Here is a 14,704-nt window from a genome sequence, read left to right as displayed (position 1 = left end):
GGGGTATTTTGGGGAGGGGATTTCGGGGAGGGGATTTTGGGGAGGGGATTTCGGGGAGGATGTTTTGGGGAGGGGATTTCGGGGAGGGGATTTCGGGGTATTTTGAGGAGGGGGATTTTGGGGAGGGGGATTTCAGGGAGGGTATTTTGGGGAGGGTCTCTCACGGGCCAGCCGTTGCAGGCTCCGCACCGAGGGCAGCACGGGCGGCTGCCGGCTCTGCAGGAACAGCACCAGCAGCAGCGTCAGCGCGTAGTTGGTGAGGAGGGGGCCGCCCCCCGCCCTGTTCCCTGTGGGGAGGGGGCGTGAGGAGGGGTCTTGAGGGGTCTTGAGACCCCCCAAAGTGTCCCCGAATAGCCACGAGTGTGTCTGGGAGCGACCGTGAAAACGGCCCTAAAAACGGCCCTAAAACGGCCCTAAAAACAGCCCCAGAAAGCCCAAAAACAACCCTGAAAACGACCCTAAAAACACCCCCAGAGAGCCCAAAAACGACCCTAAAAACAGCCCCAGAGAGCCCAAAACATCCGTAAAAACAACCCTAAAAACACCTCCAAAAACATCTAAAAAAGACCCCCAGAAACACCCCTAAAAAACCCCAAAAAAACCCCTAAAAACAGCCCTAAAAACACACAGACACTCCCAAAAACAACCCTAAAAACATCCCCGCAAAACCTCTAAAGAGACCCCAAAAACAACCCCAGAAACAACCCTAAAAACACACAGATGCCTCTAAAAACATCCCCAAAAAGCTCTAAAGAGACCCCCGGAAACACCCCGGAAAAAACCCTAAAACAACCCTAAAAACATCCTTAAAAACGACCCTAAAAACAGCCCTAAAAACAGCCCCAGAGAGCCCAAAACCAGCCCTAAAAAGCTCTGAAAAGACCCCCAGAAACACCCCTAAAAAACCCCAAAACCAGCCCTACAAACACACAGATGCCTCGAAAAATATCCCAAAACCCATCCCTAAAAACATCCCCAAAAACCTCCAAAGAGACCCCCAGAAACACCACTAAAAACCCCAAAAACTACCCTAAAAATACACAGACACCCCTAAAAACATCCCTAAAAACATCTCCAAAAACCTCTAAAAAGACCCCCAGAAACACCCCTAAAAAACCCCCAAAAAACCCCTAAAAACAGCCCTAAAAACATCACCGAAAACCTCTAAAGAAACCCCAAAAACAACCCCAGAAACAACCCTAAAAACACACAGATGCCTCTAAAAACATCCCCAAAAAGCTCTAAAGAGACCCCCGGAAACACCCCGGAAAAAACCCCAAAACAACCCTAAAAACATCCCTAAAAACGGCCCTAAAAACAGCCCCAGAGAGCCCAAAAACGACCCTAAAAACAGCCCCAGAGAGCCCAAAAACGACCCTAAAAACAGCCCCAGAGAGCCCAAAACCAGCCCTAAAAAGCTCTGAAAAGACCCCCGGAAACACCCCTAAAAAACCCCAAAAGCAAACCTATAAACACACAGACACCCCCAAAAACAGCCCTAAAAACATCCCCAAAAACCTCCAAAGAGACCCCCAGAAACACCACTAAAAACCCAAAAAACTACCCTAAAAATACACAGACACCCCTAAAAACATCCCTAAAAACATCTCCAAAAACCTCTAAAGAGACCCCCGGAAACACCCCTAAAAACCCCCAAAAAAACCCTAAAAACAGCCCTAAAAACACACAGACACCCCTAAAAACAGCCCTAAAAACATCCCCGAAAACCTCTAAAGAGACCCCAAAAACAACCCTAGAAACACACAGATGCCTCTAAAAACATCCCCGAAAACCTCTAAAGAGACCCCCCGGAAACACCCCGGAAAAAACCCCAAAACAACCCTAAAAACATCCTTAAAAACGACCCTAAAAACAGCCCTAAAAACAGCCCCAGAGAGCCCAAAAATACCCTTAAAAACAGCCCTAAAAACAGCCCCAGAGAGCCCAAAACCAGCCCTAAAAACAGCCCTAAAAAGCTCTGAAAAGACCCCCAGAAACACCCCTAAAAAACCCCAAAACCAGCCCTAAAAACACACAGATGCCTCGAAAAATATCCCAAAACCCATCCCTAAAAACATCCCCAAAACCTCCAAAGAGACCCCCAGAAACACCACTAAAAACCCAAAAACTACCCTAAAAATACACAGACACCCCTAAAAACATCCCTAAAAACATCTCCAAAAACCTCTAAAGAGATCCCCGGAAACATCCCTAAAAAACCCCAAAAAAACCCCTAAAAACAGCCCTAAAAACACACAGACACCTCCAAAAACACCCCTAAAAACATCCCCGAAAACCTCTAAAGAGACCCCAAAAACACCCCTAAAAAAACCCCAAAAAAACCCCTAAAAACAGCCCTAAAAACACACAGACACCCCTAAAAACACCCCTAAAAAATCCCTAAAAACCTCCAAAAAGAGGAGGGTAGCTGGTGAGGAGGGGGCTGCCCCCCGCCCTGTTCCCTGTGAGGAGGGGTCTTGAGGGGGCTGAGACCCCCAAAAAGTGTCACTGACACCCCCAAAGTGTCCCCAACTCCCCACAAGTGTCCCTGACACCCCAAAAGTGTCCCCAAACCCCCAAAATTGTCCCCGAGCTCTGCCTGGAGGGAGCTCCCGGTGGGCTGGGGGCTGCGCTGAGCCACTCGGGGGGGGTCCTGGGGACTTTTTGGGGGTCTTCAGCCCCTCCTGGGGTGGTCCTGGCCTGTTTTGGGGGGTCCCAGCCCCATTTCGGGTGGTCCCAGCCCCTTCTGAAAGATCCCAGCCCTTTTTTGGGTGATCCCAGCCCATTTTTGGGGTCCCCAGCCCATTTTGGGCTGATCCCAGCCCCTTTTCGGGGGTCCCAGCCCATTTTTGGGAGGTCCCAGCCCCTTTTTAAGAGGTCCAAGCCCCTTTTTGGGGTGATCCCAGCCCATTTTGGGGCGATCCCAGCCCCTTTTTAGGTGGTCCCAGCCCATTTTCGGGGGTCCCAGCCCATTTTTGGGAGGTCCCAGCCCCTTTTCGGGGGTCCCAGCCCATTTTTGGGAGATCCCAGCCCCTTTTTAAGTGGTCCCAGCCCATTTTTGGGGGTCCCCAGCCCCTTTTAGGTGGTCCCAGCCCATTTTTGGGGGTCCCCAGCCCCTTTTTAGGTGATCCCAGCCCCTTTTTAGGTGGTCCCAGCCCATTTTAGGGTCATCCCAGCCCCTTTTCGGTGGTCCCAGCCCATTTTTGGGGGTCCCCAGCCCCTTTTCGGGGGTCCCAGCCCATTTTTGGGAGGTCCCAGCCCCTTTTCGGGGGTCCCAGCCCATTTTTGGGAGGTCCCAGCCCCTTTTTAAGAGGTCCAAGCCCCTTTTTAAGCGATCCCAGCCCATTTTGGGTGGTCCCAGCCCATTTTTGGGGGTCCAAACCCCTTTTTAGGTGATCCCAGCCCCTTTTTAGGTGGTCCCACCCCCTTTTTAAGCGATCCCAGCCCATTTTTGGGAGGTCCCAGCCCCTTTTTAGGTGGTCCCAGCCCATTTTTGGGAGGTCCCAGCCCCTTTTTAAGCGATCCCAGCCCATTTTTGGGAGGTCCCAGCCCCTTTCCGGTGGTCCCAGCCCATTTTTGGGAGGTCCCAGCCCCTTTTTAAGCGATCCCAGCCCATTTTGGGCGATCCCAGCCCCTTTTTAGGTGGTCCCACCCCCTTTTTAAGCGATCCCAGCCCATTTTTAGGTGGTCCCAGCCCCTTTTTGGGGGTCCCCAGCCCCTTTTCGGGGGTCCCAGCCCATTTTTGGGAGGTCCCAGCCCCTTTTTAAGAGGTCCAAGCCCCTTTTTAAGCGATCCCCGCCCCATTTTGGGTGATCCCAGCCCCTTTTTAGGTGGTCCCACCCCCTTTTTAAGCGATCCCAGCCCATTTTTGGGAGGTCCCAGCCCCTTTTCGGGGGTCCCCAGCCCATTTTGGGGAGGGGTCTCACCGGCCAGGCGCTGCCCCCTGGCCCAGAGGCGCACGGCGTAGCCCAGGGGTCTCACCCGAGGGTCGGCATCGGCACAGAGCCGCAGGAAGCGAGTGTTGAACAGAGCCAGGCTGGGGAGAGAGGGTTTGGGGGGAAAAACGGGGAAAATGGGGAAGTTGGAATGGGGTGAAAAATGGGGGAAAAGGGGGAAGAGGGAAAAAGGGGAGGAAAAGGGGGAAAAAGGGGAAAAAGGGGAAAAAGGGGGGAAAGGAGGAAGGGGGAAAGGGGAAAAGGGGAAAAGAGGGAAAAGAGGGGAAAAGGGGAAAAAGGGGAGGAAAAGGGGGAAAAAGGGGAAAGGAAATGGGGAAAAAGGGGAAAAGGGGAAGGAAAGGGGGGAAAAAGAGGGGAAAAAAGGAACGAAAAAAGGATGAAAAAAGGGAAAAAAAGGGAAAAAGGGGGAAAAAAAGGGGGAAAAAAGGATGAAAAAAAGAGGGGAAAAAAAGATGGGAAAAGGGGAAAAAATGGGGGAAAAGGGAGAAAAAGAGGGAAAAAGAGGGGAAAGAAGGATGAAAAAAGGAGGGGAAAAGGGGAGAAAAAAGAGAAGGAAAAAGGGAAAGGGGAAGAGGAGAAAGAGGAAGAAGGGAGAAAAGGCTCCCCAGTGCCTCTCAGTCCCTTCCAGTGCTCCCAGTGTCCTCCCAAAAACCTCCCAGTCCCCCCCAGTTCCCTCCCAGTCCTTCCCAGTCCCTCCCAGTAACGCCCCCAGTGTCCCCAGTCCCTCCCCAGTCCCCCCAAGTGCCACTCGCTGCTCCCTAGTCCTTCTCCAGTCCCCTCCCAGTGTCCCCAGTCCCGCCCAGTCTCTCCCAGTCCCTTCCCAGTGCCTCCCAGTTCCCCCCAGGTCCCACTCACTGCCCCCCAGTCCTTCTCCAGTCCCCTCCCAGTGTCCCCAGTCCCCCTCCCAGTCTCCTCCCCGTCCCTCCCAGTTTGCCCCAGTCTCCTCCCAGTCCCTCCCAGTCCCCATCCCAGTTTCCCCAGTCCCCTTCCCAGTTTCCCCAGTGCCCCCAGTCCCTCCCAGTCCCCCCAGTTCCCTCCCAGTCTCTCCCAGTCCCCTCCAGGTCCCACTCATTGCCCACTAGTCCTTCTCCAGTCCCCTCCCAGTGTCCCCCGTCTCCTTCCCAGTGTCCCCAGTCTCCTTCCCAGTGTCCCCAACGCCCTCCCAGTCCCCCCCAGTTCCCTCCCAGTCCCCCCAGTTCCTCCCAGTCCCCCCCAGTCCCCCCCAGTTCCTCCCAGTCCCCCAGTCCCCCAGTTCCCTCCCAGTCCCAGTTCCTACCCAGTTCCCCCAGCCTCCAGGTCCCACTCATTGCCCCCTAGTCCTTCTCCAGTCCCTCCCAGTGTCCCCAGTCCTCCCAGTCCCTCCCAGCCCCTCCCAGTCCCACCCAGTCCCTCCCAGTCCCACCCAGTCCCTCCCAGTCCCCCTCCCAGTGTTCCCAGTCCCTCCCAGTCCCTCACCGGTTGTCCAGGCACACATCCCCGGCCAGTCCGGACTGCTTGTGGCTGAACTTGACCACAGGTCGCCGAGCGCCGGGCACTGCCCGGACCCCCCGGACCCCCGGGACACAGCGCCGCAGCACTGCCCCCACCAGCGCCAGCACCTGCCCGGGGGGAGCCCCCCGCCCCAAAAGGGGACCCTCGGGCTGGGGGTCCTCATCCCCCGACAGAGAGCCCTCGGAGCCCCCCGAGAGAGAGCCCTCGGAGCCCAAAAGGGAGGATTTGTCCCCAAAAATGGAATCCTCGGAGCCGAAAAGGGAGGATTTGTCCCCAAAAATGGATTCCTCGGAGCCGAAAACGGAGGATTTGTGCCCAGAAATTGATTCCTCAGAGCCGAAAAGGGAGGATTTGTCCCCAAAAATTGACTCCTCAGACCCTAAAAGGGAGGATTTGTCCCCAAAAATTGATTCCTCGGACCCTAAAAGGGAGGATTTGTCCCCAGAAGTGGAACCTTTGGAGCCTAAAAGGGAGGATTTGTCCCTAAAAGTGGAACCTTTGGAGCCTAAAAGGGAGGATTTGTCCCCAAAAATGGAACCCTCAGACCCGAGAAGGGAGGATTTGGATCTCTCGAAGCCTAAAAGGGAGGATTTGTCCCCAAAAATTGATCTCTTGGAGCCTAAAAGGGAGGATTTGCCCCCAGCAATTAAATCCTCGGACCCTAAAAGGGAGGATTTGTCCCCAAAAATTGATCTCCCGTAGCCTAAAAGGAACAATTCGTCCTTAAGAATTGATTCCTCAGACCCTAAAAGGGAGGATTTGGATCCCTCGAAGCCTAAAAAGGAGGATTTGTCCCCAAAAGTGGAACCTTTACACCTTAAAAGGGAGGATTTGTCCCCAAAAATGGATCCTTCAGACCTTAAAAGGGAGGATTTGTCCCCAAAAGTGGAACCTTTGGACCTTAAAAGGGAGGATTTGTCCCCAAAAATGGATCCTTCAGACCTTAAAAGGGAGGATTTGTCCCCAAAAGTGGAACCTTTACACCTTAAAAGGGAGGATTTGTCCCCAAAAATGGATCCTTCAGACCCTAATAGGGAGCATTTGTCCCCAAAAATGCACCCCTCAGACCCCAAAAGGGACCCCAAAAGTGACCCTTCTGACCCCAAAAGGGACCCCAAAAGTGGCCCTTCTAACCCCAAATGGGACCCCACAAGGGACCCCCTGGCAGGGAGGTTTCTGTCCCCTAAAAAGGACTTTTCAGACCCCAAAAGTGACCCTTCTGACCCCAAAAAGGACCCTTTGGAAGAGGTGTCACCATCCCCCAGCAGTGTCCCCTGGCTCTGGGGGTCTCTGGTCACTGTCCCCTGGCTCTGGGGGTCACCAATCAGTGTCCCCTGGCTCTGGGGGTCTCTGGTCACTGTCCCCTGGCTCTGGGGGTCTCTGGTCACTGTCCCCTGGCTCTGGGGGTCACCAATCAGTGTCCCCTGGCTCTGGGGGTCTCTGGTCACTGTCCCCTGGCTCTGGGGGTCGCTGGTCACTGTCCCCTGGCTCTGGGGGTCGCTGTCCCCAGGCAGTGTCCCCTCCAGGGGGGTCTCGTGTCCCCCCAGGTCCAGGTGCAGGTCGAGGTCACAGCCGTGGACATCGAAGCCATTGACGGAGGAGCCGTAGGGGACAACGGAGCAGCCTGGGGGGACATGTGGGGACAGGTTGGGGACAGGTTGGGGACATGTCACACACCTGGGACACGCCTGTCACACACCTGTCACACAGCTGGGATGTGTCACACAGCTAGGACATCTCTGGCACACTCGTCACACTCCTGTCACTCTCACAGGTGTGACACTGCTGTCACCCCCCTGAACATCGTCCCAGGTGTCACCTCAAGGTGTCATCCCTGTCACCCCCCAGGTGTCACCTCTGTCACTCTCACAGGTGTGACACTCCTGTCACCCCCCTGAACATCATCCCAGGTGTCACCCCCCTGTCACCCCTGTCACTCTCATAGGTGTCACCCTCCTGTCACCACCCCAGGTGTCACCTCTGCCACTCTCACAGGTGTGACATTCCTGTCCCCAGCCCAGGTGTCACCCCTGTCACTCTCACAGGTGTCACCCTCCTGTCACCACCCCAGGTGTCACCCCTGCCACTCTCACAGGTGTGACACTGCTGTCACCCCCCTGAACATCATCCCAGGTGTCACCCCCCTGTCACTCTCATAGGTGTCACCCTCCTGTCACCACCCCAGGTGTCACCTCTGCCACTCTCACAGGTGTCACACTGCTGTCAACCCCCTGAACATCGTCCCAGGTGTCACATCAAGGTGTCACCCATGTCACTCTCACAGGTGTGACACTCCTGTCCCCAGCCCAGGTGTCACCCCCCTGTCACTCTCACAGGTGTCACCCTCCTGTCACCACCCCAGGTGTCACCCCTGTCACTCTCACAGGTGTCACACTGCTGTCACCCCCCTGAACATCGTCCCAGGTGTCACATCAAGGTGTCACCCGTGTCCCTCTCACAGGTGTCACCCTCCTGCCACACCTGTGTCAGGCTCCTTTCTTACACTTGTGACATCCTTGTCATCCCCCTTGTCCCCAGCCCAGGTGTCACCTTTGTCACTCTCATAGGTGTGACACTCCTGTCACCCCCCTGAACACCACCCCAGGTGTCACCTTTGTCACTCTCACAGGTGTCACCCCTCTGTCACCACCCTGAACATCGTCCCAGGTGTCACCTCAAGGTGTCACCCCTGTCACTCTCACAGGTGTGACATTCCTGTCCCCCAGCCCAGGTGTCACCCCTGTCACTCTCACAGGTGTCACCCTCCTGTCACCACGCCAGGTGTCACCCCTGTCACTCTCACAAGTGTCACACTCCTGTCACCCCCCTGAACATCCTCCCAGGTGTCACCCCCCTGTCACTCTCATAGGTGTCACCCTCCTGTCACCACCCCAGGTGTCACCTCTGCCACTCTCACAGGTGTCACACTCCTGTCACCCCCCTGAACACCACCCCAGGTGTCACCTTTGTCACTCTCACAGGGGTCACCCCTCTGTCACCCCCCTGAACATCGTCCCAGGTGTCACCTCAAGGTGTCATCCCTGTCACTCTCACAGGTGTCACCCTCCTGTCACCATCCCAGGTGTCACCCCATCACTCTCACAGGTGTGACACTGCTGTCACCCCCTGAACATCGTCCCAGGTGTCACCCCCCGTCACCCCCATCACTCTCACAGATGTCACCGCTGTCACTCTCACAGGTGTGACATTCCTGTCCCCAGCCCAGGTGTCACCCCTGCCACTCTCACAGGTGCCACCCCCTGTCACACCCTGAACATCGTCCCAGGTGTCACCTCAAGGTGTCACCCGTGTCCCTCTCACAGGTGTCACCACTGTCACTCTCACAGGTGTCACTCTCCTGCCACACCTGTGTCACACCTGTGTCATGCTCCTTTCTCACACCTGTGACATCCCTGTCATCCCCCTTGTCCCCAGCCCAGGTGTCACCCCTGTCACTCTCACAGGTGTCACCTCTGTCACTCTCACAGGTGTGACACTCCTGTCACCCCCCTGAACATCATCCCAGGTGTCACCCCCCTGTCACTCTCACAGGTGTGACATTCCTGTCCCCAGCCCAGGTGTCACCCCTGTTACTCTCACAGGTGTCACCTCTGTCACTCTCACAGGTGTCACCCCTGTCACCCCCAGGTGTCCCCAGGTGTCCCCGCTGTCCCCACCTGGGAAGAACTCCTGGAACACCTCCTGGCACAGAGTCACCAGCAGCTCCCGCAGGTGTCGCTCAGCCGCGCTCAGCTCCAGGGTGTGAACCAGCAGTGCCAGCTGGGAATCCACCTGCCGAGGGACAGCCTTACTGGGAATACTGGGAATACTGGGAACCATCCCAACCCTGCAGTGCCAGCTGGGAATCCACCTGTGAGAGAGTTACTGGGCAAACTGGGAATACTGGGAGCACTGGGAATCCCTCCGAACCTCACACCAGCAGTGCCAGCTGGGAATCCACCTGTGAGAGAGTTACTGGGAATACTGGGAATACTGGGAATCCCTCTGAACCCCACACCAGCAGCGCCAGCTGGGAATCCACCTGCGGGGGAGTTACTGGGAATACTGGGAATACTGGGAGCACTGGGAATCCCTCTGAACCCCACACCAGCAGTGCCAGCTGGGAATCCACCTGTGAGAGAGTTACTGGGCAAACTGGGAATACTGGGAGCACTGGGAATCCCTCTGAACCCCACACCAGCAGTGCCAGCTGGGAATCCACCTGTGAGAGAGTTACTGGGCAAACTGGGAATACTGGGAGCACTGGGAATCCCTCTGAACCCCACACCAGCAGTGCCAGCTGGGAATCCACCTGCCGAGGGACAGCCTTACTGGGAATACTGGGAGCACTGGGAATACTGGGAACCATCCCACACCAGCAGCGCCAGCTGGGAATCCACCTGTGGGAGAGTTACTGGGCAAACTGGGAGCACTGGGAATACTGGGAACCATCCCACACCAGCAGTGCCAGCTGGGAATCCACCTGCGGGAGAGTTACTGGGCAAACTGGGAATACTGGGAGCACTGGGAACACTGGGAACCATCCCACACCAGCAGTGCCAGCTGGGAATCCACCTGCGGGGGAGTTACTGGGAATACTGGGAATACTGGGAGCACTGGGAGCACTGGGAACCATCCCACACCAGCAGTGCCAGCTGGGAATCCACCTGTGGGGGAGTTACTGGGCAAACTGGGAATACTGGGAGCACTGGGAACCATCCCAACCCTGCAGTGCCAGCTGGGAATCCACCTGTGAGAGAGTTACTGGGAATACTGGGAACCATCCCAACCCTACACCAGCAGTGCCAGCTGGGAATCCACCTGTGAGAGAGTTACTGGGCAAACTGGGAATACTGGGAGCACTGGGAATACTGGGAACCATCCCACACCAGCAGCGCCAGCTGGGAATCCACCTGCGGGGGAGTTACTGGGCAAACTGGGAGCACTGGGAACCATCCCACCCCTACACCAGCAGTGCCAGCTGGGAATCCACCTGTGGGAGAGTTACTGGGCAAACTGGGAATACTGGGAGCACTGGGAACCATCCCAACCCTGCAGTGCCAGCTGGGAATCCACCTGCGGGAGAGTTACTGGGCAAACTGGGAATACTGGGAGCACTGGGAACCATCCCACACCAGCAGCGCCAGCTGGGAATCCACCTGCCGAGGGACAGCCTTACTGGGAATACTGGGAATACTGGGAATACTGGGAATACTGGGAATACTGGGAATACTGGGAGCACTGGGAACCATCCCACACCAGCAGCGCCAGCTGGGAATCCACCTGCGGGGGAGTTACTGGGCAAACTGGGAATACTGGGAGCACTGGGAATCCCTCCGAACCCCACACCAGCAGTACCAGATGGGAATCCACCTGTGAGAGAGTTACTGGGCAAACTGGGAATACTGGGAGCACTGGGAACCATCCCACACCAGCAGTGCCAGCTGGGAATCCACCTGCGGGGGAGTTACTGGGAACCATCCCAACCCCACAGGAGAGGCTTACTGGGGGAACTGGGCAAACTGGGAATTCCTCCAGCCTGGGAGAGCTTTGGGACCCTCCCAACCCTCCCCAAATTCCTTGGGAAAGCCTTGGGACCCCCAAATTCCCTTGGAAACCTTGGGACCCCCCAAATTCCCCCCACATTCCCCCCAAATCCCCGAGAAGACCCTCAGCACCCCCCAAACCCCCTCCCCGAGCCCCCCACTCACATCGCTGGCCTCGCCCAGCGCCCGCAGCAGCCCGGGGGGGGTCGGGGGGCTGCCGGGGGGTCCCGGCCGGGGCGGGGGGAAGGGTCGGTGCTCTCTCGGCCGGACCTTGAGCCGCCGGCCGGCCAGGCAGTGCCGCGGCTCGGCCAGAGCGCGCTGCCGGCCAGCGGCGTCCTGCAGCTCCACGATGGCGAACGCGCCCTGCGGGGATTATCGCGGGACTATCGCGATAGTCGGGATAGCCCAGCACTCAGGGGGAGGGGCGGTGGGAGGGCTGAGGGGACCCGCAGGGCGACCGGATTCCCTCACCGGGGCAACCAGATCCCCGCCAGGGCAACCAGATTCTCTCCAGGGCAATCCCCGCAGGACCCTCCCCCTCCAACCTCCTCCTATCGCGATAGTCGGGATATCCCCACGCTCAGGGGGAGGGCTGAAGGGACCCGCAGGGCGACCGGATTGCCTCCCAGGGCAACCGGATATCCCCCAGGCAACCCCCGCAGGACCCTCCCACTTCCTCCTATCGCGATAGTCGCGATACTCAAAGCACAGGGGGAGGGGCGGCGGGAGGGCTGAGGGGACCCGCAGGGCGACCAGATTGCCTTCAGGGCAACCAGATCCCCGCAGGACCCTCGGGACACTTCCCAGTTCCTCCTTGACTATCGCGACTATCGCGACATTCCCACAGGGCCGGAGAGCTCCCGAGCTCCCTCCCCGTGTCCCCTCTCCGTCCCGAAATCCCGGCGTCCCCTCCCCCCGGTGTCCCCTCCCCCCGGTGTCCCCTTCCCCCGGTGTCCCCTCCCCCCGGTCCCTCCCACCATTTTCTCCTTGACTATCGCGACTATCGCGACATTCCCAAAGGGCCGGAGAGCTCCCGAGCTCCCTCCCCGTGTCCCCTCTCCATCCCGAAATCCCGTTGTCCCCTCCCCCCGGTGTCCCCTCCCCCCGGTGTCCCCTCCCCCACCTTCTCCTTGTCCATCACGACTGTCGCGACATGGCCGAAGGCGCGGAAGTGCTGCCGCAGCTGGGCGGGCTCGGTGCCGCGGGGGAAGCCGCTGACGAAGAGGCTGCGCTGCTCCTGAGCGCGCCGCTCCGCCCGGAGACACCGCAGCCGCCGGTGCCGCTTACCGGCCAGGTGAGACCGCAGGCTGGGCACTGGCGACACCGAGAGGGGATTGGGGACACCGGGGGACACCGAGAGGGGATTGGGGACACCGGGGGACACCGAGAGGGGATTGGGGACACCGGGGATAACGGGAGAGGGGATTGGGGACACCGGGGATAACGGGAGAGGGGATTGGGGACACCGGGGATAACGGGAGAGGGGATTGGGGACACCGGGGATAACGGGAGAGGAGACGGGATCGGTAACGGGACACCGGGAGTGACCCGGGATCGGTGATTGGGGACACCGGGGATAACGGGAGAGAGGACGGGATTGGTGACGGGACACCGAGAGACCCCCGGGATCGGTAATTGGGATAACAGGAGAACCCCGGGATCGGCAACGGGACAACCGGGGGACACGGGAGAGGGGATTGGGGACACCGGGGACACAGGAGAGGGGACCGGATCGGTGATTGGGGACATCGAGGGACACGGGATTGGTAATGGGGATAACGGGAGACACGGGATCGGTAACGGGATCGGTAACGGGACACCGGGGACACGGGAGAGGGGACGGGATCGGTAACGGGATCGGTGATTGGGATCGGTAATTGGGGACACTGAGAGAGCCCCGAGTTCGGTAACGGGACACGGAATCGGTAACGGGACACGGAATCGGTGACTGGGGACACCGGGGACACGGGAGAGGGGACGGGACCGGTAACGGGACACCGAGAGACCCCCGGGGTCGGTGATTGGGATATCAGGACAGCCCCGGGATCGGTAACGGGATAACGGAGAGCCCCGGGATCGGTAATCGGGATAACGGGAGACCCACGGGATCGGTGATTGGGGTAACGGGAGAGCCCCGGGATCGGTAACGGGACACGGAACTCCCAAGTCCCGGTAAATGGGGTCCCGGAGCCTCATTGGGCCGGTAATTCGGGTCCCGGAGATCCCCCGGACCCGGTAATTGGGGTAACGGGAGAGCCCCGGGATCGGTGACTGGGGTAACGGAACCCCCAGACCCGGTAATTGGGTAACGGAGCTCCTCTGGGCCCGGTAATTAGGCTCCCGGTGATCCCCGGAATGCCCCCGGTTCCGTTAACGGAGAGTTCACACCCCCCGGTCCCGGTAAAGGAGCTCCCGGAGCCCCCCAGCCCCTCACTCACGGTTGGCCGCGGTGATCTGGCACAGGCGGCAGCGGAATCCGCCCCGGTGCAGCGGCTCCACGTCGGGGTCGCTTGCCGGGTCCGTTACCGGCTCCGTTACCGAGCCCGAGCCCTTTACCGGGTCCGTTACCGGCTCGGGGCTCGGCTCCATGCCGGTAACGGGGTCAAGGCCGGGGTCAAGGCCCAAATCAAGGCCCAAATCAAGGCCCAAATCAAGGCCGGGCCGCTCCCGGTGCCGTGAGGGCAGCCGGTTCCCGCGCCCGCCCCTCCGCCACTTCCGCCGGAAGCGGTCCGTTCCCTCCCGCTCCCCCACGCGCGCTCACCCCTCACCCTCCCCCCCGGGAAACACACCCCGACACAACCGTTCCGCCCGGTGCCCCCCGGTAATCCCGGGTTCCCACCCCCCCTTCCCGGTCCCACCGCCGGTCTGCGGGTCGCGCTGAAGAAAAAAACTCATCGCGTTTTATTTTCCTGTCGCTACAGAACCGGGACAGCCCGAGATACAAAACCGGGGGCGTCGCTGCACGTACAAAAGGGGATTTTTGGGGGGGAATTTGGGGAGGGGGGGAGGGGAGGGGACAGCGGGGAGGGGGGGGGAGGGGCACCGGAGACCCTCTCCCCCCAAACCTCCCCCCCCCCAGAGCGAGTTTTTTCTATGGGAATAAAAAAAATACAAAAGGGGAGGTGGGTGGGATTCAGTCCTCGAGGACGATGGGCTCGGAGGTGCTGGCGGGGTGGGGGGCGGCGGGGGGCGGCAGGGACCCCCCCGGGCGGAGGGGTTTCACCTTCAGGGGCAGGTTGGGGCGGCGGGCGGCCCGGCGGAGCTCCAGGTGGGTCAGAGCTTTCCGGAGAGCCCTGGGGAGGAGGGGAGAGAGGGGGAGTTACAGCGTGGGACCCCAAAAAAGGCACCTCGTGGAGCCCCAAAAAGTCACCCTGTGAATCCCCAAAAGTCACCTCGTGGAGCCCAAAAAGTGACCTCACGGACCCCCAAAAAGTCACCTCGTGGAGCCCAAAAAGGCACCCTGTGGACCCCAAAAAGGCACCTCGTGGACCCCCAAAAAGTGACCTCGTGGAGCCCCAAAAACCACCCTGTGGACCCCAAAAAGGCACCTCATGGACCCCCAAAAAGCCTGCCTGTGGACCCCCAAAAAGCCACCCTGTGAACCCCCAAAAAGCCACCCTGTGGACTCCAAAAAAGCCACCATGTGGACCCCAAAAAGGCACCTCGTGGACCCCCAAAAAGTGACCTCACGGACCCCCAAAAAGGCATCCT

At 58.7% G+C, this 14,704-nt stretch overlaps 2 protein-coding genes across 3 annotated transcripts in view; both read right to left on the bottom strand.

Annotated features, from left to right (window-relative positions):
- Positions 1-132: 132 nt before the first annotated feature.
- On the bottom strand, positions 133-13,741 carry TUT1 (terminal uridylyl transferase 1, U6 snRNA-specific). The gene is made up of 7 exons (XM_085046194.1): positions 13,432-13,741; positions 12,117-12,307; positions 11,159-11,356; positions 9,125-9,239; positions 5,412-7,071; positions 3,927-4,036; positions 133-287 (listed from the first exon to the last, which is right to left on the bottom strand). The coding sequence occupies exons 1-7, from the start codon at positions 13,580-13,582 to the stop codon at positions 133-135; spliced, it is 2,580 nt and encodes an 859-aa protein (XP_084902320.1). The 5' UTR covers positions 13,583-13,741.
- Positions 13,742-13,877: 136 nt separating this feature from the next.
- MTA2 (metastasis associated 1 family member 2) overlaps positions 13,878-14,704 on the bottom strand; it is a 28,095-nt gene continuing 27,268 nt past the window's right edge. For both annotated transcript variants that reach the window (XM_085046387.1, XM_085046388.1), the window contains exon 18: positions 13,878-14,286. In XM_085046387.1, coding sequence (XP_084902513.1) covers positions 14,127-14,286 — 160 coding nt within the window. In that variant the 3' untranslated portion in view covers positions 13,878-14,126. The remainder of the gene's footprint in view (positions 14,287-14,704) is intronic.

This window comes from Lichenostomus cassidix, unplaced genomic scaffold (genome assembly GCF_008360975.1).
Source record: "Lichenostomus cassidix isolate B80296 unplaced genomic scaffold, HeHo_3.0 HiC_scaffold_40, whole genome shotgun sequence".
NCBI lineage: Eukaryota > Metazoa > Chordata > Aves > Passeriformes > Meliphagidae > Lichenostomus > Lichenostomus cassidix.
This window is presented reverse-complemented; position numbering and strand designations above follow the sequence as displayed.